The 27,248-nt window shown below is 36.3% G+C and overlaps 1 protein-coding gene across 3 annotated transcripts in view; it reads left to right on the forward strand.

The window, feature by feature from the left end:
- Positions 1 to 15,035, forward strand: part of LOC149548633 (uncharacterized) — a 50,333-nt gene extending 35,298 nt beyond the window's left edge. For all 3 annotated transcript variants that reach the window (XM_089792545.1, XM_089792542.1, XM_089792543.1), the window contains 5 exons: positions 9,375 to 9,525; positions 13,495 to 13,779; positions 13,863 to 14,019; positions 14,138 to 14,216; positions 14,319 to 15,035. In XM_089792545.1, coding sequence (XP_089648671.1) covers positions 9,375 to 9,525; positions 13,495 to 13,779; positions 13,863 to 14,019; positions 14,138 to 14,216; positions 14,319 to 14,553 — 907 coding nt within the window. In that variant the 3' untranslated portion in view covers positions 14,554 to 15,035. The remainder of the gene's footprint in view (positions 1 to 9,374; positions 9,526 to 13,494; positions 13,780 to 13,862; positions 14,020 to 14,137; positions 14,217 to 14,318) is intronic.
- Positions 15,036 to 27,248: the final 12,213 nt, after the last annotated feature.

A 27,248-nucleotide genomic window follows, 5' to 3' on the forward strand; every position in this document is an offset into this window, starting at 1 on the left:
TTAAAATATCCTATATTGTTGTTCAGTGTTTACACTTACAGGGATGGGGGTTTGAGGGGTTGGGACACCTCCCCATGTAACAAACTTAAAAGCTAACAATGGATAACAAAATAAGCTTGGGTTCTACAATATTAGGGCCTCCTTTCCATGCTTTCATAGGCTGAAATTAGAAACAATTAGAAAAAATGAAACAATAGTGACCACCTGAAGGTAGTTTGTAGTTGATTTTAAATAAGTAAGCAACTTACAGATGAAAGATTCAAAGAAGACATCAACTACAACCATGGAATCAAGGTATGCCATTTCCCCCTTTTTTTCTGACGTTTTTATATTTTAGTTTGTTAAAGAGCGTTCACAATTAGTTTTAAAATGTTTTATTTTCAGGTTGTTATCACGCAAAACAAGCACTAGCAGCAATGGTAACAATGTGAGTGAGGGCAGTGAAGAAGTTGAAGTTAAGAGTAGACCATTCTTCTCATTTTGGAAATCCACACACAGGATCTACTGGAATTCCACAAGACTGTTCAGTACAGCTGTCACTCTTTGTCAAAAGAGGCCCTTCTAAGGTTGAAATAGCAAGATTGGTTGGAGAAAAGTAAGGTAAAAATTATTAGTACCACTAAAAGTAAGAGCTGTTTATCCAAAAAATTACAATCTTTGATGATTATTAATATTCCAATGTATCAGTTGGAGAGAGTTACGATAAAGGAAGAGGAAGGCCATTTCCGTTGTAGGCAAAAAAATATAGTGGTAGGGTTAATGAATTTGCAAAGATCTGAGCAAGCCAATGATCTGGTGGCCATGTTGTTTCTGCTCATGTTATCTTGTTTCATTTGGAATGGTCTACTTATTTTAAAGGTGCATTGAGGGATTCAATGGTAGCCAGACCCTCTTATGTGTTGAATTTATTGCTCAGAAATTGAGATAAACAGCAATAAGGAATAGCCAAAATAGATACAAGAGACACACAAAATTACCCTGGGAAAACCCTCCAAAATTGAAGGGAAAAACCCAACCACAACAAAATATCACTTTATTGATTATAAAATGATCAAGTGTACAAAGCTTTTCGTGTGATACGATATACAAAACAAATAGAGAGGCTCTTCACATTACAATCGAAGGTCTCATCAATTTCCAAAAACATGACTCTTCATAATTCCATATGCATGCCTTAACGCATAAGACATTTGTCTCTACATTTAATATCATCTCAATTTAAATCACAATTATTATCTCAAGGGGTCCTCTTCAACAGAAGGTGTTAGTGGTTAGTGGTTATAATAACCATATTTCTAGAGATAAAGATCTCTATTGCAGCTGCAATCTTCAACACTCCCTCTTAGCAAGAGAGATCTTTAGCTAAACAGTCACACAAGGCTGCAACCAAAAAATGTCAACGATAAACTGTAATCACATAGATTAAAAAAACATAATTCATGGAATCACTCAACATGAAAACCTGCAAGAATCACAGCCAGGTGTAATCACAGACTCTCAATGTGATGCTGTCATGGACTCTCTCAACATGACACTCGTGTAAGGCCCTTACATCATAGACTCTCTCTACGTGAAGCTGTCATGGAATCTCTCAACATGAAAAATTTGCAAGGATCACAACCAACTTTCATCACAGACTCTCTCAACATGACTTCCAACTCCCATCATGGAATCTCTCAATGTGATGACATCTTGGTCTCTCTTTGCATATGATGCTCACTATGAATCTCTCATAAGTGAAAGAGTTATCAGGTTGTCCTTACAATTAATAAGAACTCATAATCACAACAAGAGTCTCAAATTCTGCAATATCAAAATATTAATAGCATATATAAGAATGGCAGGGATTCCATAAGGACTCCCTCTCAATCAAGAACTTCTTTGATCATCGCAATAATATCGTGGTAGTATCCTTCCTTTGAAGCTGAACATCTCCCTTTGAAAAGCAACATCCCCATCTCATTGCTTTTCTGGTTGCATACTGCAATGAAGAGAGATATCCATCTATTATATATAGATATGAATTATGAAAAGAAAACACTATTACCAGTTATATAAAAATTTATGATCAATACATAAAATACTTATCTTAATGGTGGTGGCAATTCAATCCATTATACTCAGTAATAAATTAATAAAGTAACATATCTTCATACTTTGCAGAGGAGGCAAACAAGAGACATCGATTACAAGATATTATTCAAATTTGCTCATGCAAGCACAACCCGTTAAGACTCAGAACAAGAAGTATGCGTTGTCAAGAACTGACACCTTATTCTATACACCTTCTGCACTCTCATTAATGAAGTCTCCCAGCTTGGTCGAAATCACAGATTGACTCCCTCACCACTTGTTTCTGATTTAGATGCACCCAATTTTTCCAATAGCCGATGTCAACTTGAATTGCCTTCTATCGTGGCAGCTTCTTATTGCAGCTGCAAATGAGATGATATCGTGACCTTTCCAACACCATTTCACAGTTTTGGTTTCCCATATTGCACAATGATTTTGCAGCCTCGACTCCCTCAATAGAGATTTCAATAGTTGCTCATCATTCTGACGTGGTAATGAGAATGCATCTTGTCCTATCCATAGTCATTCTAGACCAGAGTCAAATTGTCTCTAATCTTGAAAGGCCCATTCTCATAAAACACAGCTAGATCACTACTTTACCCAGGACCTTTGGTCAACCAGAGGCTTCCTCAAGGCTCAAAGTAGAACATCTTGGTGGCAATTGTATGTTCAAGCTGATAATATCCGACAAGGTGATCGAGGTCTTCCAGTGTGGCGGATTTACCCAAATCACTAGTAGTGTGGAGATCAATCTTCTTTCCACCAAGCAAGGTCTTTCATTTCCGGACTCCTCCTAGACCCCCAGCTTTGTGTAAATCCTATTTCTGATTTATTAGACCAAGATGTCAATCCACACATATTTTGGCTCGTATTTTCCAATCACATGAGCTGCAATAGAGCAGTCCCAGTAAATAAAAATTGCCAATGAAGATTTATTATCACTAATTAAAATAGTGAAAGGCAAAAGAATACTTATTTGATTAAAAATCATTACAATCTAACGAGCTTTTAATGCTCACACAAGTGGGAAAGTAAAAGTAGAGTGCTCGTATTCACCACCTTCTTGCATGAGATAGAATATGAATTGGAAAGGAAACAAGAACAGTCCATCACGATTAATCTTATGTCTTGAGCGGTAATGGTAAACTGTCAATGTCCCTTCTCTTAACATCTACGAAACGATTGCCGGAAGGAAGAAACAAAAGACGCAACGATAGAACCAAACTCAGTCGATGCAGAAATAAATCTTCCTCTTAGAAAGAGACATGAACGAAACTTTCAAATTTGTAGGCACAAATATGAAAAACAAAACTGTGACTTTTTTGAATTTGTCGCTTAAGATTGTATTGAAACACCACCAGAGGGTGATGAACCTCCATGAACAAAAACTTTTGGAACCCATATGAGCCATGCACGTTACTGAAACTGGTTGAGAGATCCAATGATTGATTCCAAAGAAAATAAGCATCTTTCCCAGTTGTCTAAGCCTGGGATTGATCTTAGTGACCTTAAAAGAGCTTGGATATAGCATGATATGAGAGGACTATAAAATCTCCGTATCCTTAATTACTTGCTACAGAGAATCCACCCTGATCTCTATATCGCTTTCATTCGCCACTATTACTTGACAAAATCTACAAGAATTGTCGAGCGAGCAAACATTAGTATGCAGGGCAAAGTCCTGTGCCTTTTTTTGAAATGACAAATCTAGTGAACATCTCAACACACTCAAAATTGTTTTCCAGAAAATGATAATAGACTTGCTAATATTTATAACTTGAGTATGGAAGAAGCATGTTCTCCGTTTGGACTATACGAGATTAGACTACAAATCCAAGATAAGCACACAAATTGACTTGAATACCATGTTGAATTTTTTGCTTAGAAATTGAGATAAACAACAATAAAGAATAGCCAAAATAGATACAAGAGACACACAAAATTACCCTGTTAAAACCCTTCAAAATTGAAGGGAAAAACCTAACCACACAACAAAATATCACTTTATTTATCATAAAATGTTAAAGTGTACAAAGCTCTTCGCTTGATGCGATATAAATAACAAATAGAGTGACTCTTCACATAACAATCGAATGTCTCTTCAATTTTCAAAAACATGAATCTTCGTATTTCCATATGCATGCCTAAACACATAAGACACACGTCTCTACATTTAATATTATCTCAATTTTTATCACAATTATAATCACAAGGCGTCCTCTTCAACTGAAGGTGACTATAACGGTTATAACGACCATATTTCTAGAGATACAGATCTCTATTGCAGCTGCAATCTTCAACTTGATGTTCCCGATGGAGAAAAAGTATTGTAACCTCCCTCCTTGACAAACACTATTGGAAGGAGAACATATTGGTGGAGGAGATGAGAAAAAACATCAATGAGGATTGGTTGTTTTGTTGTCATGAATGGATGAATTGATATTCAACATCAAATCACTAATCAATATTGTCGTTACATGTTTGGCAGGTTCATACTTTCTTAGAGCTATTGATCTTTTTAGAAAATTTAAGGAATCTAATTAATAATTTGCTTGTTGAAGTTGACTATATAAGATGTTGGGTTTTCTACCGTTGTGCAAATTGTGACAAATCCAGCTTGTGTTTGTAAGCTAGCTAGTTTGATTGTTGAGAGTGCTTACAAATTTATTTTTTACTCTCCTTGTTGTGTACATGCTTTGAATAATGTTTTGAAGATATTTATGAAATAGATTGGGTGAAGACAGCAATGGCCAAAGCTAGTGACATATAAATGTTTGCATGTGGTTGCACTATTCTGTTTCTATTCAAACGAAAATTTTCAAACTAGTTGAGATTACATATGCTAGCTATGTTGTTTTGTTGAAAGGATGTTGCAGGTGTAGGATGCTCTACCATTCATGCTGGTTTGTGGAGAGTTGAGAATGTGGGATGTAATGTCCCCTTCTAAAGTGACCTTGGAAAAATTAATATTTAGTAAGGTCATAAAAATATTAAATCACTAATTTAATTATTTAATATTGTCCCTCAGAAGTAAATCGCAAGGCTGATAATATTTATTGATCTTATTAAAGTGACTCTAATGTTAAGCGAAAGTTGAATAAAGACATTTTATGATATTACCATAAGCTTAAATTAAATTTAAAGAGATGAGAGGTTCACTCAAGAAATGCTTGGATTTGTTATTTTCTCTTGGAGAGCTCAAAAACATCTGGCCTTCAGTTCAGAAGCCTAAGAATGAAAACCCGTGGGACTTTTCTCGAATTGGACGTAGTCCCAATTTAGGTTGGAGGTATCATCTAGGTATCTCACGTTGTATTTGCAGGTTGTTTCAAGTATGTGAAGTCTTCATTAGAGACAAATTTGTAAGAATTGTTTTAGAAACAAATATTTACATATATTTTCTATTTGAGAAATAAAGCTATCATATTTTTGAATATTATAAGTTCAATGGAATGTATGCATCAAAAATATATATTTGGCAGAAATCTGTTTGAATATTTTCGATTTTATTATTCGTGGCAAACCTCCCTTTCTAACATTGACTGCTATTTCCAAATACTGGAAATAATTGGACTCTAGGGCAATATTCATTTAATGGAAGATTTGATAATTGTTTGAAGCTGGTGATTATTTCAATTAGGCGGATTAATATTTCAGAAGATTATCGGGGGCTCTGCACTTTGTTTGGAATGGTATTGAAGGCAAAGCATTATTGTTGAGTATGAAATATTTATTCCTGCTCTTAGTGTGAAAATAAAGGGCAGCACAATATATTGAAGAGAGATATATATTAGCATTTGGAGCATTGCTATTGCCGTAATACCTTGACATAGCCTGGTGCCTTCTTGTTGTTGAATTATGGGAATTCACCTGAGGTGGTTATATTTTATTAACTTCTGTGAAAGCTTTTGGCCCAGTAGCTTGAGCAATCATCCTTACGCAACAATATCAATGGTGTTTGATACTTCTTATGAAAGGTATCATGGAATTTAGGTCGAGGGTCTGGGTCTGCTTGTAAAACTGACAATGGAAGAGAGAACTTTCCTGGTTGATGCTTCTATACTGACCGTAGCTGTGATCAGGTTGTTGTGTATAGTGGAATTTGAGTTGTATATATGCCGAAGAAGCAAATTGGAGTGATTTCTGTTAAACAGAAAAGACTTCTGCAACTGAAGTACAGATTGGTGCTTGCATTAAAGGTCAGAAAAACATTCTATTTGTAATCCACACTTTGTGATTAATGGTTCTTATTTTCTTGAGGATAGTTTCTGTGCATTGTTATTTTACTAGGTTGCATGGGTACTGATGGAACCCTGATTTATCAAATCAAGATCTCCATTTGTCTACCACCCTTTTCATCTTTTCTGACTATTAATCTTATCTTCAAAATTGTTGACCCTTTCCCGAAAAAGATAAGCTTTCATATTGATTGAATCTTAGATTTTGACTAGTTTTTTCAGCATTCTGGATATCTGAAAACCTATATTTTGATTTGTATTCTATTTTAACCCTGAGATGATAACCACTTTCTATGGCTTGACTATTATATTTGTTACCTGTCCTTTTCCCCGAACCTGATTCTTCACAAGTATTCAGCTCACACACATGGTTGTATATCGATATTGGTTTGTGCTATTGATGGTATTGATCCTGAATGTAGATGCATCTCAGGTCTGCATATGATGAATGTAAAATCTCAGTCATATGAATGGGACCCATTGAAGGAAACAATGATCCCTTTTGCAAAATAGGAGTATTGGGCAGATTCAAGCATCATATCAGGTACAGTATTGTGTATAACCTCTGAGGTATTCTTGGTTGCTGTTAAGGAGTGTATGAAATTAAAGTATCAGTTTAAGGTACAGTGATAAATTCATCAAACATATATATAGTTATAACTGGTCCCAAGGATGCTCAGTGATGTTCCTAGATATTCAAATGTTAAAAACAAGCATGCAGATTTGAATTCAAAACAAATAACAACATCCAGCAGTGTTGTTTATCATATGAAGTGAAACATCAGCCCAACTGAAGGAAATAAATAGCGCAATAGCAAAGACAGAGAACGCTACTTTGTGCCTTTCACAAAGATGGATTATATCCAATCTTCATCTTCATTGATGAGTATGAACACAAAAATGAATTCTTGGAGTGATGGGAGCAACTGGAATCTGTAGGTTACTGGTGGATGTCTAACCTGTACGCTCGAATAGAAGTTTGCATCGCTTGTGGAAGACATCGACGCCAAGTGTAAAAAGCCTCGTCTTGGTGCTTGTGTGCGTTGAAGACAAAGGAGTCGGGAAGAAACTCATGCTTTAAGACGATTAGAGAAGCCGTCGAGGGTCAAACCAAGCAGCAACTACAGACCACGTCAGATACCATGTGCGGGAAGAGATAGCAAGTTGGGCAAGGCGTATAAACCCGCAGCTGAGTATTAAATATCATAAATTTATTTGAAAGCTGAAGATGCAGGCGGAAAATTGCTATGGCATGATTGGATTCACCAGAGCGCACTTCAGATAGAATGAGGATGAAGGGATTCCTGTTATGCGATGGAGACTTGGAACAAATAAAGCTATTAAAACTAAAGTCCATTAACCAACTGAAGCTTCGATTATTAAATTAATCAAATAAAAAATAAAAAATATTTAAATTAAGAGGAAAAGTAACTTATGTCTAAAAGGGGCATGACCTTATGTGTTTGAAAAGCCACACCTCATAAAGGATAAGATATGAATGAGACTTATTTCATTAGGTAAAAAAGTGGGACATATCCGAACATTTTATATTCATTCAGGAGAAATTATTTTATATTACTTGTACGGAGGGATAAGGAGTTTAATATGATTTTGTCATATAAATTCTATTATTTTATTTTAATAATAAAATAAAATGCTCTTTGTTTATTATTATTAAAGGCATGGAGATTTAAACTGCAGGCAAATCGTCCTTTGTAATTATTTTCGGAATTCTGTATACAATTAAAATGTTGGATAAGTGGACAAGGTCATTTAGTTTTTAAATTTGATCATCACAGATATTGTGAAATAAATAATTGTTTCCGTATCTGCGTCCAGTTTGTTTCTCAGAGGAGTTAAAATTCTCTCTTGACCTTTGATCTCCATCCTCTGTCTATCTTTAAAGGGGAGAGATCTCTCCTCATCTCACAACACTCATACTTTTACTAACGTTATGCTGCAGGAATCTTAGGTACCCTTTGGAGCTTTTGAGAGATTGTGGCATTCTTGCACTACTTCATCATCATTTGCATCTTAGCATAATGGCATATAGTGTAGCTTTCCATTTCATGCATTAGAATAGCTCATCTAGCTTAAGGGGATTGTAACACTTCATTCTTGCTAGTTTAGCTTTGCATTCTACATCCTCTTAGCTTAGTTTCATTTTGCATTGCATTATGTGTAGGTTCTTGGACACAAGCACCATTGCTCGTGTTCGAATTCTCCATTTCATGGTGCACCTTGCAAGGGGCTGCATACCTAAGCTCATTTGAGAGCTACAACACTTCACTTGCACCCTTTGCACATGATGAATAGGGAGATATAAGTCGCCATTAGAGATTCTCAATCCATGAGATCCCTTGGATAGGACTTAGAGAAGTGTACATTTTTGTGTATACAATTATATTTATGCAGATGGAATAAGTGCAGTAATATGTTCTGATCATTTGCAGAATTCCTTACCTTGCTTTCACTGTAACTGCAATCAGAAAACTCAGCATGGCAATGAAATGGATTCTCACTTCTTGATTCTTGAATATCCAAAGAAACTAAACAAGACTGCTGATTGCTTCCAACTATAAAAAGCCATGGTCAGCTTAACTTCTGGTTTATCTCCTACCCTAGGTTGAGGCGCTGCTGTTTTTGCAAATGAAATGTATTCAAATACTCTGTTGTCTTGTTACCATTCTCCACAAATATTAACCTTTTCACCATTGTTATCAATAACATGAAGTTTAGCTTTCAAATTATAATATTTCTTGCTTATGAATATTTTAAGAAATTCATGAAGGTTTCTGTTTGTTTCCAAATGTATGAAGTTCTGGCCAGTTCCACCACTTTTTTGGTTGACAATCCTAACCCGAGTTGGGCTGTTGTTATATTTGCAAAAGAAGTACCAAGTAATATTGTGTACCATTCTTTATGACCACCAATTGACTCCATTGGAACACTCTTTTGCAGGATTATCTAGCTATCATCATCTTTCTTTTGAATTCATTCAGTTATATCTTCTTGCTTTTGAACTCACGTACCACCTAACAGTGTGATGATTTAATCTTTTAGGAAAGGTAAAGTACATACCTATGCAGCCAATGGGAGGAGATTAGTTGGGGGTACATTTTATCTTGATTATCCAAGTGTTGGTGCTACAGAAACTCTAATGATGGCTGCTTCATTGGCAGATGGAGAAACGACACTGTCAAATGTTGCCCAGGTTAGTAATATCAACTTTTTTATTTTATATTGGAACTAGTACACAAATGCAGCTTGAATGAATTTTGAAAGCTTACATAGAACTGATCAACTTATAATCACAGAAAAGCAGCACCAAAACACCAGAACAAATTATCCCTACCCTACAAGAAGTCAACCATCAGACAGCACTTAAATCAGCTATTGAAATAGCAACCTTCAGCACTTGTTACTTCTAACCCAGGGACAGATGCTAGAGATCTTAGCACCAACTAATCATAGAGACAAAACACTTGATAGAATTCAGGGAAGATGCATTATAACACCGAAGTGAGTAGCTCAGCTAGATCAAATCTATACCCTTTTTAGTGACTCCCAGCCATGTCCAAGATAGATCCAAAGAAGCAATATCAAAAAGCAGTCTTTATGGTCACATCCCACTGAAAATTGAGAAAGGAATCATCCGTTTGAACCATCCATATAAGCAATCAAAAGTAAACATCAGAATAACTGCCATCCAAAATAACAGGAGTAAAGCCAAATCACCAAATACCACATCAATCATTTTTCCTTTTTTCCTTTTTGCCTTCTCGTTGATCAATAAAACCTTAAACTTTCTTCTTTAGAGATTGGTACCTAAAATCCACACATTCTTAAAGCCAATAGTTTAGATAGTGCCTCACAGGTGCAACAGGTTAAAGAGAATGAACACCATTACCATTTATTGTCAGAAGAGTTCTCATCAGAACATACATCATCAGGCACTGAAACAGCAACACCACATTCTTCCCTTATTTTGCAGCAACAATTGGGACATGAGAACTTGGCTCTAATACAACAGGCATATGACTACTTGGCACTGCATCAACATTCATCTGATGACCAAGAGAGACGCTATTTGGCTCAGCATCTAAATTCGCAGGAACCTTGTCAGGGACAAAACAATTTCAATAATCATCTGTGCCAGCTTAGCTACTTAACATTATGCTGGAGGGCTAAATGCACATCTGACCCCATCTCCAAGCTTTTAGACTCCAGAATAGGAGTCCCATCTGGACAGAACTTCTTACAAAATCATATTTACCTTTATGAACCTGCATTGCCACATTATTCACAACAACAGATAATGTGGCATCTAGATAGACTTAGGAGAGTTATCCCCTACAACCAATTTATTAAGCAACAAAACTATCTGAAAAAAAGACTTTTTAGTAGATAATTAGACCAAATTCTTGTCTCTTAGCCCAAACATTCCTAGAATCATGAAGACCTCACAGGAGGTTCAATTAATTGCACCAATCAGCAGAGGGCAGTCAAGCATACATGTAATCAGGAGTAACTTGAAAGAGTTTCTTACCACCAACCCATTTAATATTCTTCTACAAGCCAAAATTGCAATGTACAACTTCAAGGCTTCATTTGAAACCGGCATTTTCTGATTTTGACTTTTATGAATAGTGAAATTAATTTGCAGTCAATCAAACAAACAAACAATCAACAGAACTGATTTCCTGTTAGCAAAGTAATCCCTTGAAGCAATTAGAGAACTTTTGCCCCTGAGAGGCTACTTCGAGGACCTAAAGCCACTGACATTTTGTTAGAGAAAACCTCTTCCTTTAGTACAACTTTTACCTCTCCATCTTTTCAAATAAAACAAAAAGCATTTGAACTGATAGGTTTAAACCATGGTTACCAGGAGACCCGTCTCCCCCCTAAAAGTGGCGTCTCGGAGACCGAGACGCGTCTCGGAGACTTTTCGCGTCTCCGGAGACCTCAAAAAAGGTTGGAGACTTCATGACGAAGTCTCCTGAAGTCTCCCCGTCTCCTAATCCAAAAAGTGAAGTCTCCCCGAAGTCTCCTGATAAAATATAAATGTAAAATATAATATTAAATAATTTTATATATTTTAGCCCTCATTTAAATGTTTTTAATGCAAAAATCTAAGGTACTATATGAATTCCGTAACAATTGCTTGGTGATGTACGTCACCTACAGGAACACGATACAAGTCTAAGACAACATATTGGAAGCTGTACAGGATTGCAGTAAAGATCCCAAATCACATAAATTTATGCGGCTGAGGAATTAGGGTGCAAAAACTGTTGTTAGTGCATTAGAAGATAGTATTACGTATGTTACAGAAATCTGATATGCAAATGCTTGATAATAGTATTATTCCTCATGAAAACCAAGCATCTATTTGCTAATAAAGACTCAGTGATAACAGTGATAGACTAGAGGTTTTATGTATGTTAACATGAATGTATTTGGTCCCATATTTCTGTTTTTTCAAGAGGATATCATGTTTTAGTTTGATGTATAAGTCGTATTTATTATTCGTACCTGTTTATCTGCTGTTGGCAATATCCTAGTACCAATATAGGAATCTTTGTTAGTTGAATCTGTGTAACTGGAAAAAAAACACTATTACAAAATGATTTACTCCCTTTTAAACTAAGCAATCCTAACTCTTAGTTAGAAAATAGAAATCCTAAGTGTGTCTCTATGCATGCATCAATGTTGAATAATTCAATAATTTTCACAAATTTTTTGTAGCAATGCCAATTTGTCAGGTTTTAAAATCTATTTCAGTAGTGTACTTCTGTATCTAACCGCTTATTATTATTATATCTTTGACAGTTTGACTCTATGAATCTATTTTAATTTTTAATGTGACAACACTAGTATTATTAATTTATTATTTACTTTAGTCTTTTAGTCTTACGGTATTACTATTTTGAAATTTTGAAATTTTGTATTTACTTTTAGTATTAGACTCTTTAAGTTTAAACTATTAAAAATTTATTTAAAAAAAAAAAAAAAAAAAAAAATTGCCGTCTCCAAGTACCCCCGTCTCCTATTTGAAAAATTGCCGTACCAGTACCAGTACCAGTACCGGAGACCTCAAAGTCTCCCCGTCTCCCGGTGACCTTGGTTTAAACTCAAAGTTTTCAAAGAGTATGTCCCACATATGTGACCATTCCAACTAAGGTTTCCTTTGGGAAAATGATTGGATAAGTTAAGCCTAATAAGCTTCTTCCAAAGCTCACTACCATTAATGGCCTTTGTAGTCCATTAGACAACAGCAAGCATAGTCTACAAAACAAAAATAAATTCTTCAACCCCATTCCTTGCAGCCTTTTAGGCTTCATACGTTGTTCCCATGAAATGACATGTCTTTTCTTCCTCTGTCTAAGACCAAAGAAAATTCTCAACACACTTTTTCAACTGATTATTCTGGAAATAACACACCAGGATGAAAAATATAAGGAATAGGGACAAAATACCTTCTGGCAAACCTGAAATTTCCCATTTAACAATTCTAGCATTAACTTTATCCATCTCCCAATTCCACATTTCTTTTTAGGAGGGGCATAAAGAAAAAAGAAAACCGAAGTAACCCCAGTGGGTCCTAAACACTTCCAGTCAATATTTAACAACCAATTAGGGAACTCATTTGACCAACATAAAACACTTGATCTATTGAATGCAAAGAGCCAAAAACAATACTGTACATCTAATCTTTTACTCAAATTAATAAAAGTTTTGTTCATCCAGATCCACAAAAAAGGCAGGCATCAGCAAACTGCAACTCGATCTCCGAGTTCCCAGAAGGCAAACTCAAGCCTTTCACTGGGGCACCTAATAATGTTAAAATTTTAATTGAGAAACCACTTGACATTTGGTAGAATTGAATTATAGTTGTGTAACTTAGTGAAGTATCTTTACACAAATAGAATGAAAATGAAGCGTTTCAAACAGCTTTATTTACATTAGCTTTTATATTCTTCCATCCATTTCTTTCCAGGCCTGATTCATGATGAAATTTCGTTAAAGGTGCTGCTCCTTTACTTTCTTTATGTTTCCATTATGATAAACAGGAAACTCAACTAAACACAAGGAATTGCTATTCAAATGTCTGATCGAAGAAATTAATACCGTGGATCTACAGAGGGTCAGATTTGAAAGCTTGGTTTTAATTTTAATGCAGGAGCCAGAAGTTGTTGATCTTGCGAAATACTTGATTGCAAGTGGGGCTTGCATCGACGGAGCAGGAACAAGTACTCTTACTATCAAGGGCATGAAAAAGCTGTATGGTGCTGATTTTACTATTATACCTGATCGTATAGAGGCTGGTACATTTTTTATTGCTGCGGCTATTACACGCTCATCGCTTTCAATGTCCCCTGTTGTTCCAAGGCATTTATCATCAGTGATAAGCAAGCTTGAACACATGGGCTGCAGAATTGAACGCATAGGGCCTGATAGCTTACAGGTAGTTGCATTTTGAGTTAGCTGTTACTGTTAACTCTACTTAGTTAGATTGATTATAACTGAAAATCAGCCGTGTTCTACCAGATTATACCATCGGACTGCTGTAGAGGTGTGGATATAACAACACTTCCATACCCTGGATTCCCTACTGATTTACAGCCACAGTTTATGACTCTTTTGGCTACTTGTAGTGGTCAAAGTGTTGTAGAAGAAACAGTCTTTGAAGGGCGCATGCGACATGGTTTGTGATTCAGTGCTATTGAAAAGGTTTTACTTGACAGAAATCAGAATGTTTGAGTTGAGTTTCTTGTCTGAGCATGATTGTTATGATATAATCCTAACCAAGTATCTTAATTTAGTGGAAGAGCTGCAGAAGCTTGGAGCAAAAATAAGGGTTAGTAGAAATATTGCTAACGTAAGTGGGAATGACCAGGGGAGGTAAGTTTCTCTTCATTTCTTTTTGGTTGACTGTTTTTGCATATGATGTCATGATTTCTTCCATAGTTCTTCATGAAATGATCATCAGACCACTTGCTGCAGTTCATTATATGGTGTTCCAGTACAGGCTACTGACCTCAGAGCTGGTGCGGCACTAATACTTGCTGGTATGGCTGGGGAGGGCACTACACATATTGATGGAGTGAGCCATATTGACAGAGGTTATGAAAATATTGATGCCAAGCTTTGTGCTCTTGGAGCCAATATTGAGAGGCTGCCTTGCTTACCTTGTGATCTAACACTCCAACTAAGATTTGAGCTAGGTGTTTTATTATAGTTAGTTTCAGATTGCTTCTTAGAGGAACATTCTTCAACAAAAGGCCCTTAGTTTTGGAAAGTTACTATTTAGCGATATTTGGTGTACTCTTGTTTTCCTGGGTACATGGATTGAACGAGACATGAAAAGATACGGTGGCTGCTGAAAGGATGCTTCAATTCACTAGTCCGGATCCTAGCTGAGGTGTTTTTGCTAGATTTTGTTTCAGTGACTCAAGCTCATCTAATCCATGGAGGGAAAATTAATTCATGGCAAAGGCATCAGAGTTATCAACTGGAGGTTAACTGAGTGATCTTGGATTTTTGACCAATTGTTGCTGACACATTCTATTCTTCTCAGCAATATCATATCTTGATTCTTTGATCATTGTAATGTCCTTACCAGATTCTTTTGATTGCTTAGAGGATGGTGTAAAATAAATTCGAGGGATATTAGCTTTGTAAGCATCCCATGGGCCATTACAATATGATCTCATTTACAAAGATTTCTGTCCAAGTTCATTATAACTATTCTAGATTTGTTTTGGTAGATAAAAGCTAAATGTCTTTTTTATATGATATGTTATATTTGTTCATTTTTGTGATGGGGAATTCATGTTGTAATTGTTTATTCAAAGGCTTTTAAAGAACTAGATATCATCCCTAGCATAGTAAGGATGTACCATGGTACTTATGTGGTGGCATGCAACAAGCATTAAGTTTTGGTGTTATGAAACTAAGGAGAAGTGATGTTTGCTGCCTTTTGATCCTTTCCTAGGATGAGAGGGCTGAGAACAAATCTGGGAAAGGATCATACGAATGATAACTCCACAAGAGATTTTGATGGATAGAGAGTTCAACATGGCCATTGCCCATTGGCTAAAGCATGTTGTCTTCAACATTTCCTCTTCTTGGATCATAACTTGATTATATCTTGAATATCCATCCAAGAAAGACAACATTTGTGACCTATTGACTACCTCTAGAACCTCATCCAATGAGAAGAGAGGATAATTACTCCTTTTTGATGCTTTGTTGAGATTCTGGAAGTCAACACTCAACTTGATGTCACCATTTTTCTTTCTTACTAGCACCAATTTAGCCAACCACTTGGAGTGTCTAATTGGGAAAATGCTCTTGGTATCCAACAATTTTTAGACCTCTTTTTGTATCAGTGATTCAATCAACATTTACATGTCTCTATTTTTGGCGAAATGGTTTAGCATTTGGCTTTTGGCGAGATCTTATGAACAATCATTGAGGTGTCACAGATTTTCAACTCTTCATGGCTCCAAACTATGACACCACAATAGTATTTAAGGAGTTGTACCAATTGTTATTTCATTTCAAGAGTGCCCAACTTGCCAATATGAACCTCTCAGATCATCTTTAATGATGAGGTTATGTACCTCATATTCAACCCCACTTTAGTCTAACATTGGCCTTCTTAAGCGCTACCTTGTGCATATCAAAATTCTCTCCAAAGCCACCCTTCCCTTAAAGAATAACATTGCATTCCAAATTTAGAATCCTCTGATCATGTAGGCCATCAGGATCAAACTACTCTTCATGTATATTTTGTTTTTTGAAGACACCACGACACAATGAACTCCAAGATGTCTTGATCATTTTGAAAAACCTACAATTTAGTGATGTTTGATATGGCAGGATTAGTCACCAACTCAACCAAAAACTTCATCAATTTTGAATTCTCGATTGGATGCAATGAACCACAGATACAACAAGGGCATTGACAACATTGTTTGTCAATCTTGGGATCAATCAAATATTAAAAGCTTCAAAGTCATTAATTAGGTCCCACACATGATTGTGATATGCACTCAACCTCTCGTCGTTGCATGAATATTGACTACAAATTTGCCTAATTACCAGTTAAGAACCACCCTCCACTACCAAAGCTTTAATCTTCTTTTCATGTGCCATAAGGAGTCGAGTTAATGCTTTATCCTCAAACAATGCTATTAGTGTATAGGAACTACAACCTTAGTGCTACATAAAATTATTTATCCCTTTGGTTATTCAACTCAATTTTGGCTTCGACTCCTTGTTTGCACTTAAAATCATAAAACCAAAGCTTCCATACTTGGTGTTGTTTTGTCTTAGATTTAGGTTGCATCTTGCATTTAATCGTAGGCATTAATGACTCTAGAGTAGGACTAGATGAATTTCCATGAGGCTCATCTTTGATAGTAGAGGAGGCATTTTCTAACTTAATCTTTTCAGACTCCTTACCACTTAGAAAGGATACCTCTTCTTCCACTTCTTCAACTATAAAATCTTCCAAAACAAGTGACTTTATATATAGGGGTAAACGCTTGTCATCCAATCGAGTGGTTTATGTCGGCTTCCTCGACTCTTGGTCTGGGCCAACCTTTGACCCCGGAAACTACAGGACCATCATGGTTGGGCATACCTTCGCCAAACTCTATGCGACTATGCTGAATGGTATCCTGTGCAGTGAGCTCGATCAACGACATTGTTGGGCTAGAGGTCAGGTTGGGTTTCGTTCAGATTTTGACCACTGATCACATTTTGACTTTATGGGTCATCATTGAGGAGGCTTGCCATCGCTTGACGAAAGTTTATTGTTGTTTTTTCGACTTCCGCAAAGCTTTCAACTCTATTCCTCTGGTGACTCTCTTTTAACATCTTAGAGACATCAGGATCTCAAAGATCCTTCTTACAACTATTATGAGGTTATACAAGCGCGTTGTGGGCAGATTTAGGATCGAGGTGAAACAGGGTTGTCCTCTCTCCCCCATTCTCTTTGGCATCTACATTGACGAGCTTGAGGCTTTTCTCCATGATTGTTCACTCCCTGGTGATGGTTGTTATTTACATCAGGTATTGATCTCTATTCTCCTATTTGTTGATGATGTGATTCTCCTAGCATCTTCTCCCAAGGGTCTTTAGCGGCTCCTTGATGGCTCGGCCTCTTTCTGTGACTCATGTGAGCTAGTTGTAAATCTGGCAAGACTCGGGTTATGGTCTTCAATTGTTTAAGGACATTCCATCTCCATTTTTACTTCTAGGGTACTACGATCGAGATTGCATCATCATATACTTACTTGGGGGTTAAGTTTTCTGGACCTCGATTTAGCCTGAGACTAGCCATGCAGCCCAGAGTCAACAAGGGGCTCGACTCCTTTTCTCTTCTTGAGTGACAGTGCTTTCGACACCACTTCTAGGACACCACGACTAAGATGTCTCTTCTTGATTCCCTGGTCAAGTCGACTGTCCTTTATGGTTCTACTGTTTGGGGCCCCTCTCTCTTGGAGTCTGATTGGGCTTTTGTTGAGAGAGTCCAAATTCTTCATTCAGTGTATTATCAGATGTCACCGGTTCACACCACACAACATCGTTCTGGCTGAGTTTGGTGCTCACCCTTTCAGATTGGGGACCATCTTTGATTTTGTTTGGCTACTTCGTTGATTCCTTTGACGATCGTCATAGATATTCCTACTTGGCTTATTGCTCCTCTATGGAGGTGGCGAGTTCTGATTCTAACTTTGGTCACAGATCTCGTTGTTGGTACACCCAGGTCTCTGCTCTCTTGGGCTCGATTGGTATTAGTTTGGATTGTCTTCCCCCCTTCTAGTTTTCTCTGGACGCTCCAACTTATCTTCTTCCACCTTAGTGGGAGTTGAATGAGCATGTTAGACTTGACATCTATAGACAATATGTTATCACGACCTAGAGGAATCCCCCAAGTGGGCTCCATTCACGCATGACTTTCTATGTTGAGCACTTTCTTGAGATTTAGGGCAAGATCATCTTACGTCCCTAGGACTTCACCCATTGTTGGACTCACGCTCTTTGCATCTCCTTGGGATTTTTTCAAGGCAGGTTCTCACCGGCTACGTATTTAGATTGATCACTAGATTGGTAGGGAGGACAGGATTTGTCGGCCTTGTCACATCAGGGAGGTCAAGATCGAGTCTCACTTTATTTTTCGTTGTCCCATTTACTATGAGGTCAGAGGGAGATTCTACTATTTGTTCAAAGAGTGTCAGTCTCTTTCCTCATTCTTCAAATATATTGACCAGCATTGTCTTGCACTCTATCTTCAAGAGACCGTGTAGCTTTGTGAGCATACTATACAACTCCAACTACGCAACTTATCACCTCTTTCTTCAGTCCTATAGTTCCTGCCCGAGGATTGAAGCGACTTCTTTGCACTATCTCGGTTCACACCAGATCTATGAGACCTCACAAAGATTACACTCAGCAACATCCCTCTAGTAGACCTCAAAGACGACCTTCCAGAGTACCTGATTGCCTTAATGTCCACCTTTCCATTTTGGACTACTTCTCGCCTGTGAGGAGTTCTTAGCTGTTGTTATTCCCTTTCTTGGTTATTTTGTTGTTTTGCTTTCACGTTCTTTCTCCGGACACCGTTTGGTGCTCCCTTTGCTGACATTTGCCCCTTTGTATTATTTCCAATCCCTTAGACCCTTGTTGGTCTCTTGTTGGACATTAATAAATTTCTCTTATCTTATCTCAACACTTGGTTCAAGAACTATATCTTCTAAGCTTGAAATGTGTCTGTGCCCATCTTGTGATATTTGAATTAGCACCCTTGCGAGTGCATCCCGAGAATAAAGACATGTAAAATATGAGTGGTTTTGATTATGAATGTGATAGTAGCCCAACAATAATAAGATATTTGGATTTTCTTCCTTTCCCAAGCGTCGTAGATTCATGACCTTCATTCAAGAAAAATCTTGAAAAATGGCGTAGTCCTTGCACCAAACTGCCATTGAAATCTTCCTTTTCTTGAACTTGAAACATAAAAGAGTTATCCAGTTTGAGCATTATATTTTGTAATCGCCCTTCTTAACTTAGGTTCTCTATAATTCTAATTTTGGTTATCCAAGCCTTTCATGGTAATTGTAGTTGTATGAAATTGGTGGAGAACTAACTCCTCAATCATTCAAACCATTCTATGCTATACACAATGTGATGTATATTTTAGTTATACCCACTATGTGAATATCAATACGTTCCTAAATTCTGGAATCAACCACTAGTTGTATATACAAATCTTTTAGAGCACCTGCCCCTTTCGTGTCAGTTTTGTCTAATTGTATGACAACTGCTCGTTAGGTGAGTTACCACTCCAAGCTTTTGCCATATTGTGAGCGCATAACATTGTAGGAGGCACTCAAATCTGTCACGCAAATGCAAGGTCTTGCTGAAGAAGCTTAACAAAAATGGTGGGGGGGCTCTCTCTTTTGTCCTTAAACATTATTGGTAAGCCTTAATTGTATTTACATTTGACATAGGAGCACAAGTTGCACTTATTGGAGGACTCTACCATGTATAATCAAGAGATTTCAACAAGATATCTGTTTGCGAGGGGAAACTCTCTAGCATGTCATACAATAGACATTCTCATTAGTTCTTTTGAACCCTTCCATTGTATTATACTTCTCTAGGGAGGATGTGAAACTTCTAGATGCCATTGGAGTATGCATCAAAGGTGATGTAGATGTACTTGGCCCTTTCAACGATGTTGGTTTGTTACCATCCTAACGGTTAAATAAGCTAGTTGTATCCCAAGAGGGATTTCGTCTATGCGAGGTTCCTTCCCACTTCTCAAATTGCAATTGTTACAATTATTATTTAAGAAAGCATGCACCTTTGAATATTCTGGTTCATTTTCTCTTTGGAATGGAAGCAAAAATTTATCCTCTCAAGGTATATTGATGGTGTATACACTTAAATATTGTCAAGTCAATTAATTAAATATTTTAATATTCAATTTAATGTCCCATTAACTTTAATAAATTATTAAATCTATAATGTTAGTTCACTCATGTTAATTGATTAAATATTTTAATATTTAATTAACGTCATTTTATTAGCTTTAATAACTTATTTAATTTATTAAGTTAATTCACCTTGGTTAGTTCCCACTATCATAAGTCCATTAGTTAGTCCTATTAAGTGATTTATTAAATTAGTTAATTACACACTCATTTAGATGACTAAGTCTCGTAGTCCAACTATCTAGTTCATGTCACATGACACCAACCTTTGCAAAAATAATGGATTTTAATTAATTATTATTCAAGCATATTTGTCATCAGCCATGTGTCCTATTTCTAAAAGGTCAAAAAGGGGCACGTGTCCTCAAATAATGAACCATAGAGAGATTTCCCCTCACATGACTTGGTCTTTGAGACACATGTCTCCTGGGGACAATGTTCTTGCCACCTTCTATGTTCTAGTGGTTGGTCAAGCCACCTAATGAGGTCAAAGATGATTCATAAGACATTTGTCCAAGAGTCCTCATTGAGAGAAGGGTCTTACAACTCTCTTCTCAATGGTCTTTGTGAGACATGAGACACATGTCTTTCCTCTTCCTATCAAACATCTTTGTGTCAATGTGAGATGCCATCTATCATATTCTTCCTCTCACATTCCAACCAATTCTATTTTCCTCTCAACTCACTTAACCAAGTCAATCGTAGCACTACACTTGTCCTACTTTCACTTTCCACCACTGGATGACACCACCTAGGCTAAGACCTCATGAACCCTCATTCTCACTCACAAGCTTATTATCAATCATAAGCATTCTTAAGCATAACAATCTAGCAATCTTTAAAGAAACAATCAATCAATTTAGAGCATTCTAGTATAACTTTCATAAGATATTCATCATGTCATCATTATGATATTAGTTCTCCATCCATTTCCATCTTCATAACATATAGACTTAGGAGCATTTCTATAGTCTTTTGCATAGAATTGCATAATTCATCACATCTGCAACACTTTGAAGCACATTTTGAAAGGAGCATTTTTGAAGAAATCGAAAAGCTCAACATCAAATACTCAAAGCTAGGAGAGCAATGGAGACACGTTGCATTGGGTAAGAGGAGGTAAAGATTTCATTTTAGTTCATTTCAATTGCAATCCTTCATTGTTTGTGTTCAATTAAAGTAGATTTACTTGTTTATTAGTTAGTTTTGCATTGTACACTAATTTTGCATACATTTTTGGTACCCACCATGGGGCCCAACCCCAAAATTTAATTTTTCTTTAAGTTTTTATGCGTGGAGGTCATATTACTAGTTACTTCAACGCATTCATTATGACAAAGTTGCACTTCCATCACATTCCTTATTCTTGCACTTTTGTTTCACCTTTATGCGCTTCCATCACATTCTGTGACACATCTATTATACCTGCGCATCCATTCAGTATTCGTATTTATCCATTCCATTTGTGCATATATATTGGACAGTGTTTTTGCATCCTTTCTATGCATCCATTCATCCTTGTTGCACTTTCATCACATAGTGTTATGCATTCACCATTTTATGCACTTTTGTATCATTTTTCCTCAATATGTTTCCACACTTACATTACATATTGTTGTGCTTGTTAATTATCTTTGCATTTTTCCTATGTAACTACATTTTTTTATCAGTTTTTGCACATTTGTTTTAACATATAGCTTTTAAATTTTTTTGTAATAGTATAATTTAATTTCTTACCACCTAACTAGTTACTATTTTTAGTGGTAGTACTTTAGGTTGTTCTGTAGATTGTATGTAGATAGATAAGATACGATAATATTATTAATGTCCAACAAAATACCACAGCGAGGGTCTATGGGACTGGAAGCTTACATCAAGAAAATAGCAGACAAATGAAGCACAAAACAATGACCACAAAAGAACAAGTACAACAAACGAAGAAGAAGAAGAAAGCAAGAGACATCACAAAAAAATTAGGTATCTGTCCTTGCAGGGAAAAAGTCCAACAATGACTAATCAATGCGGCTACCAGAGGCCCTGTGATGAAGTTGAGTGCTATGAGAGGAGTGTCACTGGTGAAGAGGTCCCCTGCAGGGTCTCATAGATCTGGAATGGCCCGTATTAGGGAGACTGTACAGACGCTTCACACCCCAAACCAGAGTTAAGGACAAGAAGAAGGTTGTAATAAGCTATGTCTGGGCCTAATTCTTGGGAAATGAAAGCTGCAAAGTATGATCACAAAGCTACAAGGACTCACGGATATAGAGCGTAATGCAATGCTGATCGGTGTACCTGAAAAAATCCAAGAGGGATTTGCAATCTCTAAACAGACAGTAAAATCTCCCTCTAATCTTGTAGTATATGGGACATCTGAAAAGAAAATGAGTCTTAGATTCTGCCTCAGTTAAGGTACAAAGTTTGCACACCTGATCCTCTCTAGCAATATGGTGATCGACTTGGATCCAGAGTCTGTGCAAGTCCACCCTGAAGGAGCCAAGGGAGATACGTAAGGCGTGTGTCCAGTATCTGTGTAAGTAAATTTTATCTAATTCTTGTTTGTAGGTTTTGCTAAAAAGGGGTAGTTAAATGAAAATAATAAACTTCATTTGGGCTTAAAATATGACGTGCAATTTAATTTCTTGTGTTTGCTTTAGATTAGAAATTATATTTATTGTGTTTGGTACAATAGGAATATCTTTATTTCCCAAGAGTAGTACAAGAAGTATCCTCTCCCCTTGCCATTTGTGGATCTTGGGTGTAAGAGAACGTTGTACTAATCTATAGTGGACTTGCCTCTGAGAATAGCCTTAACATGGCCAATGAGAGGGTATGACCCAAGTGGTAATGGGCTAAGGAAAAACTCTTCCAATCCACTATAAATGAAAATCCATGGGGATCAAAGCCACGTGGAGTGGATGACATCATGTCATGGTATGATTCTCTCCTAGTACTCGTGTGGTGCATTAAAACCTACAGAGCATAACCTCTATATGCTGAGGGATCTCCTTGACAGATATATTTCGCTAACAACATAACCTTCCAAACAAATACACTTACTAAATACTTTGTTTTAAATTACCAAAACCCATATTTTTGCTAGTGTTAAGAGTTCCTAAAGACATCCCACACCTCTCGTGGCTTTGCTGCAAGATAGTGGTTCCTTGGGATTTCATCACCCCTGGAATTCATAGATTGGTGTGCTTGAGAAGTGAGTGCAGTGTAAGGGAGAGCCTGTGCCTCTAAATTACTATTCTATCCATACTAAGTTAGCATAGATAGACCTAGTCCAAGTGGGAATTCAATAGACATCGTCCTAACCAACCTTACGATTGTAAAATGTTTATTCATTGCATACTATAAATAATTGGTGTGCATATCTTTCTTGCCAAAACATCAAAAAACGAATGAAAAACACAAAATAAAATAAAATTAGAAAATCAAAAACTTAGTTATTAGGTAAAGACTACAATGTTTCACAAGAACAACACTTTTTTTTAGTATACTTGTGCTCAGGTTCAATATATTTGTGCTTTTATTCAGCATAGCCATGCTTCTATTTCTTATACCTGTGCATTTTTATTTTACAAGTGCGCATTTATAATTACCATATCTGTGCTTCTGTCTTGTATACTTGCACATTTGTTCACCATTCATGTGCCTATATTTGTTCACATTTGCAAAAAAGAGCACTTAGAGGCATTTCCTAAAAACATAAAAAATAGAATTGGATATCCATCTAGCTTATCTTTCCATTCAGATAAACATCATAGACTTTTAGATTGTGAAAATGATAGTTTGAACATCATTTCCACTTTCCGTCCTTCCAGTCTACCATACCAAGATTCCAAAAGGAAAAAACAAACAAAATTTTATTGTTGACACCAACAAACATCTTATTGAGTTTCCCTATCAGGATCTATCACCCTTAATTTAGAATCTCAGACCATAACTTTGGACAATCTTTCCCAACATCATAGTAAGTACCTCTCTCCTATAGACTAAGATTTTCATTATAAGCCAAAAAAATTCAACACTTATGAAAATTTTATTCATTAAAAACTCTAAGCATTCATTCAACAACATCATCATTTTGACCTTTTATGGTAGTTCAAACTAGGTCTAAAAAACTAAAAGCACAACAAGAACAAGAAAACATGGAAGGAATAAGTGACAATGTAAATCCACGACAAATAGAAACTGTTATGATCTCTATGTATTCCATGGATGATGAACCAACTAAAGATGAGATTAAGGATTCCATGAAAGACCCTAGGTTTCTAAAGACAATGAATAAGATATTGGACCTAGATAAATAAAGGTATTTCTTTATACTTGCACAACAAGGTGTTAAGATACCAATTGATTTTGATAGCAATCAACTTAAGAATGTCTCTAGTGAACATGGACCTCCTCCACAAGGTTTAAACCAACAAAATCCTTTTCAACAAGGTTTAACCTTACAAGTTCCTTTACAAAAAGGTTCAACATCTCAAGGTCCTATTCAACAAAGTCCAACTTTACAAGGTCATTTACAACAACAAGGTTAAACCTCTCAAGGTCCTTCACAACGAAATCCAACTTTACAATGTCCTTTACAACAACAAGATTCAAACTCTCAAGATCCTATTCAACAAAATCCAACTTTACAAGGTCCTTTACAACAAAAAGGTTTAACCTCACAAGGTCCTATTAAAAAAAGCCCAACTTTACAAGGTCCTACTCAACAAAGTTAAACTTCACAAGGTTCTATACAAGGTTCAACCTCACAAGGTCCTTTGCAACAACAAAGTACAACTTCACAAGGGCCTCCTTAGTAAGATTATACCCAACAAGGTTCTTTTCAACAAGGTGTAACCCAAAAAGGTCCTATACAAGGTTTAATTTCATAAGGTCCTCCTCAAAATTCAACCTCACAAGGATCTACTCAACAAGGTTCTTCAGAACAAGATGTAACCCAATAATGCCCTATTCAACAAGATGTAACCCAGCAAGATCCTACTGAAGGTTATACTCAACAAATTCCTAATAAAGGTTTTACACAATAAGGTTACACCCAACGAAGCCCTTATCAACACAGTTGTAACCTTTATGGTACAAACACATATGGTTCCAATACCAAAGTACTTAACACTGAAGGAATCAATACCCAAGTAATGAACACCCAAGAGTTTAACATTCAAGGACAAAAAGGTTCAAACATCCAAGGAAACACATCATATGGACCTACTTTATCTTTGGACCCTCTTATGCAATAGATCTAAATGCTTCAACAATAAATCCAAGATATTCAAATTGGATCTTCAACTAAGAGGTATAGCTTAGAAGACATATGTCCATATCCTCTTGACAAGAACTTAGTGATGGTTCCATTTCCTGCTCACTTTTAGGTACCTAAAATTGACAAATAAAAAGGAAATATAGACCCCCAAGATCACATTAGAGAATGTTGTACTAGTTGCATCAAAGTAGCTCACAATAAGACTTACCTTATGAGACTATTTCTATGAAGTTTGGGAGGCAAAACTATTGAATGGTTTTCTAAGTTACTACCTAGTATTAAGTCTTTCATTGAGTTAGTTGAAAATTTTGTGACACATTATTCCTACAACATTAGACATGAGGTAACTATGCTTGATCTTTGCAATGCAAAATAAAATAATGGGGAGCAATTTCTCACCTTCTTGAAAAGATGACATCACCTTGTATCAAAGTATCCAAGAGTTATACACAAACAAGAAAATATGGATATCTTTGTACATAACATCACACCTAAAATGAGCTATAGAGTACAACTACAATGTTCCCCAAATTTCAAAATGCTTATAAAAAACAATGCCAAAATTGAGGAAGTTATGGTACAAAAAGGTGCACTAAAAGTTCTCCAACTTAAACAACAACAACAATTCCAATAACAACAATGATCAATCCAAATATTGAAATAAGAACAAAAAAATTGTGAATGACGAAGTAGTGGAAAATCAAAATTTTAAATCAACACAACCAATTCTGAATCTTGGAAACAAGTTCAATACCCCTCAAACAAATCAAAACTCACAAAATGCTCCAAAAACCAACACAACAACCAATCATTTACAAGAATATCTTTTATACCAAAGAAAATAACATCCATTCCTTTAGGTGAGTGTCTTGAATCAACTTTGAGGAATTTAATCACAAAGAAACTCTACACTTCCTGAAGTTAGAGATTATGAACCAAAAGTGAAACCAACATGGTTGAATGAAGACACAAAATAAATAATTGTCAAAGGTTGAAGGATAAAATCATAGACCTTCTTAAAATCAACATGGATGGGTCTTCCAAGGGAAATCTAGGCCCTTCTAGCATTGGTGGTGTTGGTAGAGATAGTAAGGGGGATGTCCAGTTTGTGTTTTCTATTTATAAAGGTCATCACACTAACAACTTGATGGAGGCCATAGCTATTTTGTATGATGTGAAGAATGCTTGTGACCTTGGTTGGAGAAGGCTTATATTTGAATTTGAGTCACAAGTGGTGATACGTCTTTTGAATCAACAACATTCTAAAGTTGTTAGTTGGAAGTTAACTTTGATTGCGGACTACATTCGTAATTTGTGTACTTCTTTGGAGTCTATTACTTTCACTCATATTTTTAGGGGATGGAATAATGTTGTCGATTGTTTGGCAAAGCGGGCTTCTGACCATATGTGTAATTGGAACATTGTTGATAAGACTCAACTTCCGATGGGCTTGTCCCATCAACTTGATCACTTGGTTGATCTTGATAGGGCTATCTGATGCCCTTTCTCTATTTTTTCTTGTTTCTCTTTTAGCTTGAATAATTTTTCACCCCTCCTTTATTTCAAAAGCACAGACTTGTGTCACACCTTTGTAAAAGAAAAGGCTAACAAAAGTATAATTGTTTACCTTCAATGATATAAAACTAG

This window comes from Cupressus sempervirens, chromosome 7 (genome assembly GCF_028749045.1).
Source record: "Cupressus sempervirens isolate cs-2001-9-10 chromosome 7, ASM2874904v1, whole genome shotgun sequence".
Lineage (NCBI taxonomy): Eukaryota > Viridiplantae > Streptophyta > Pinopsida > Cupressales > Cupressaceae > Cupressus > Cupressus sempervirens.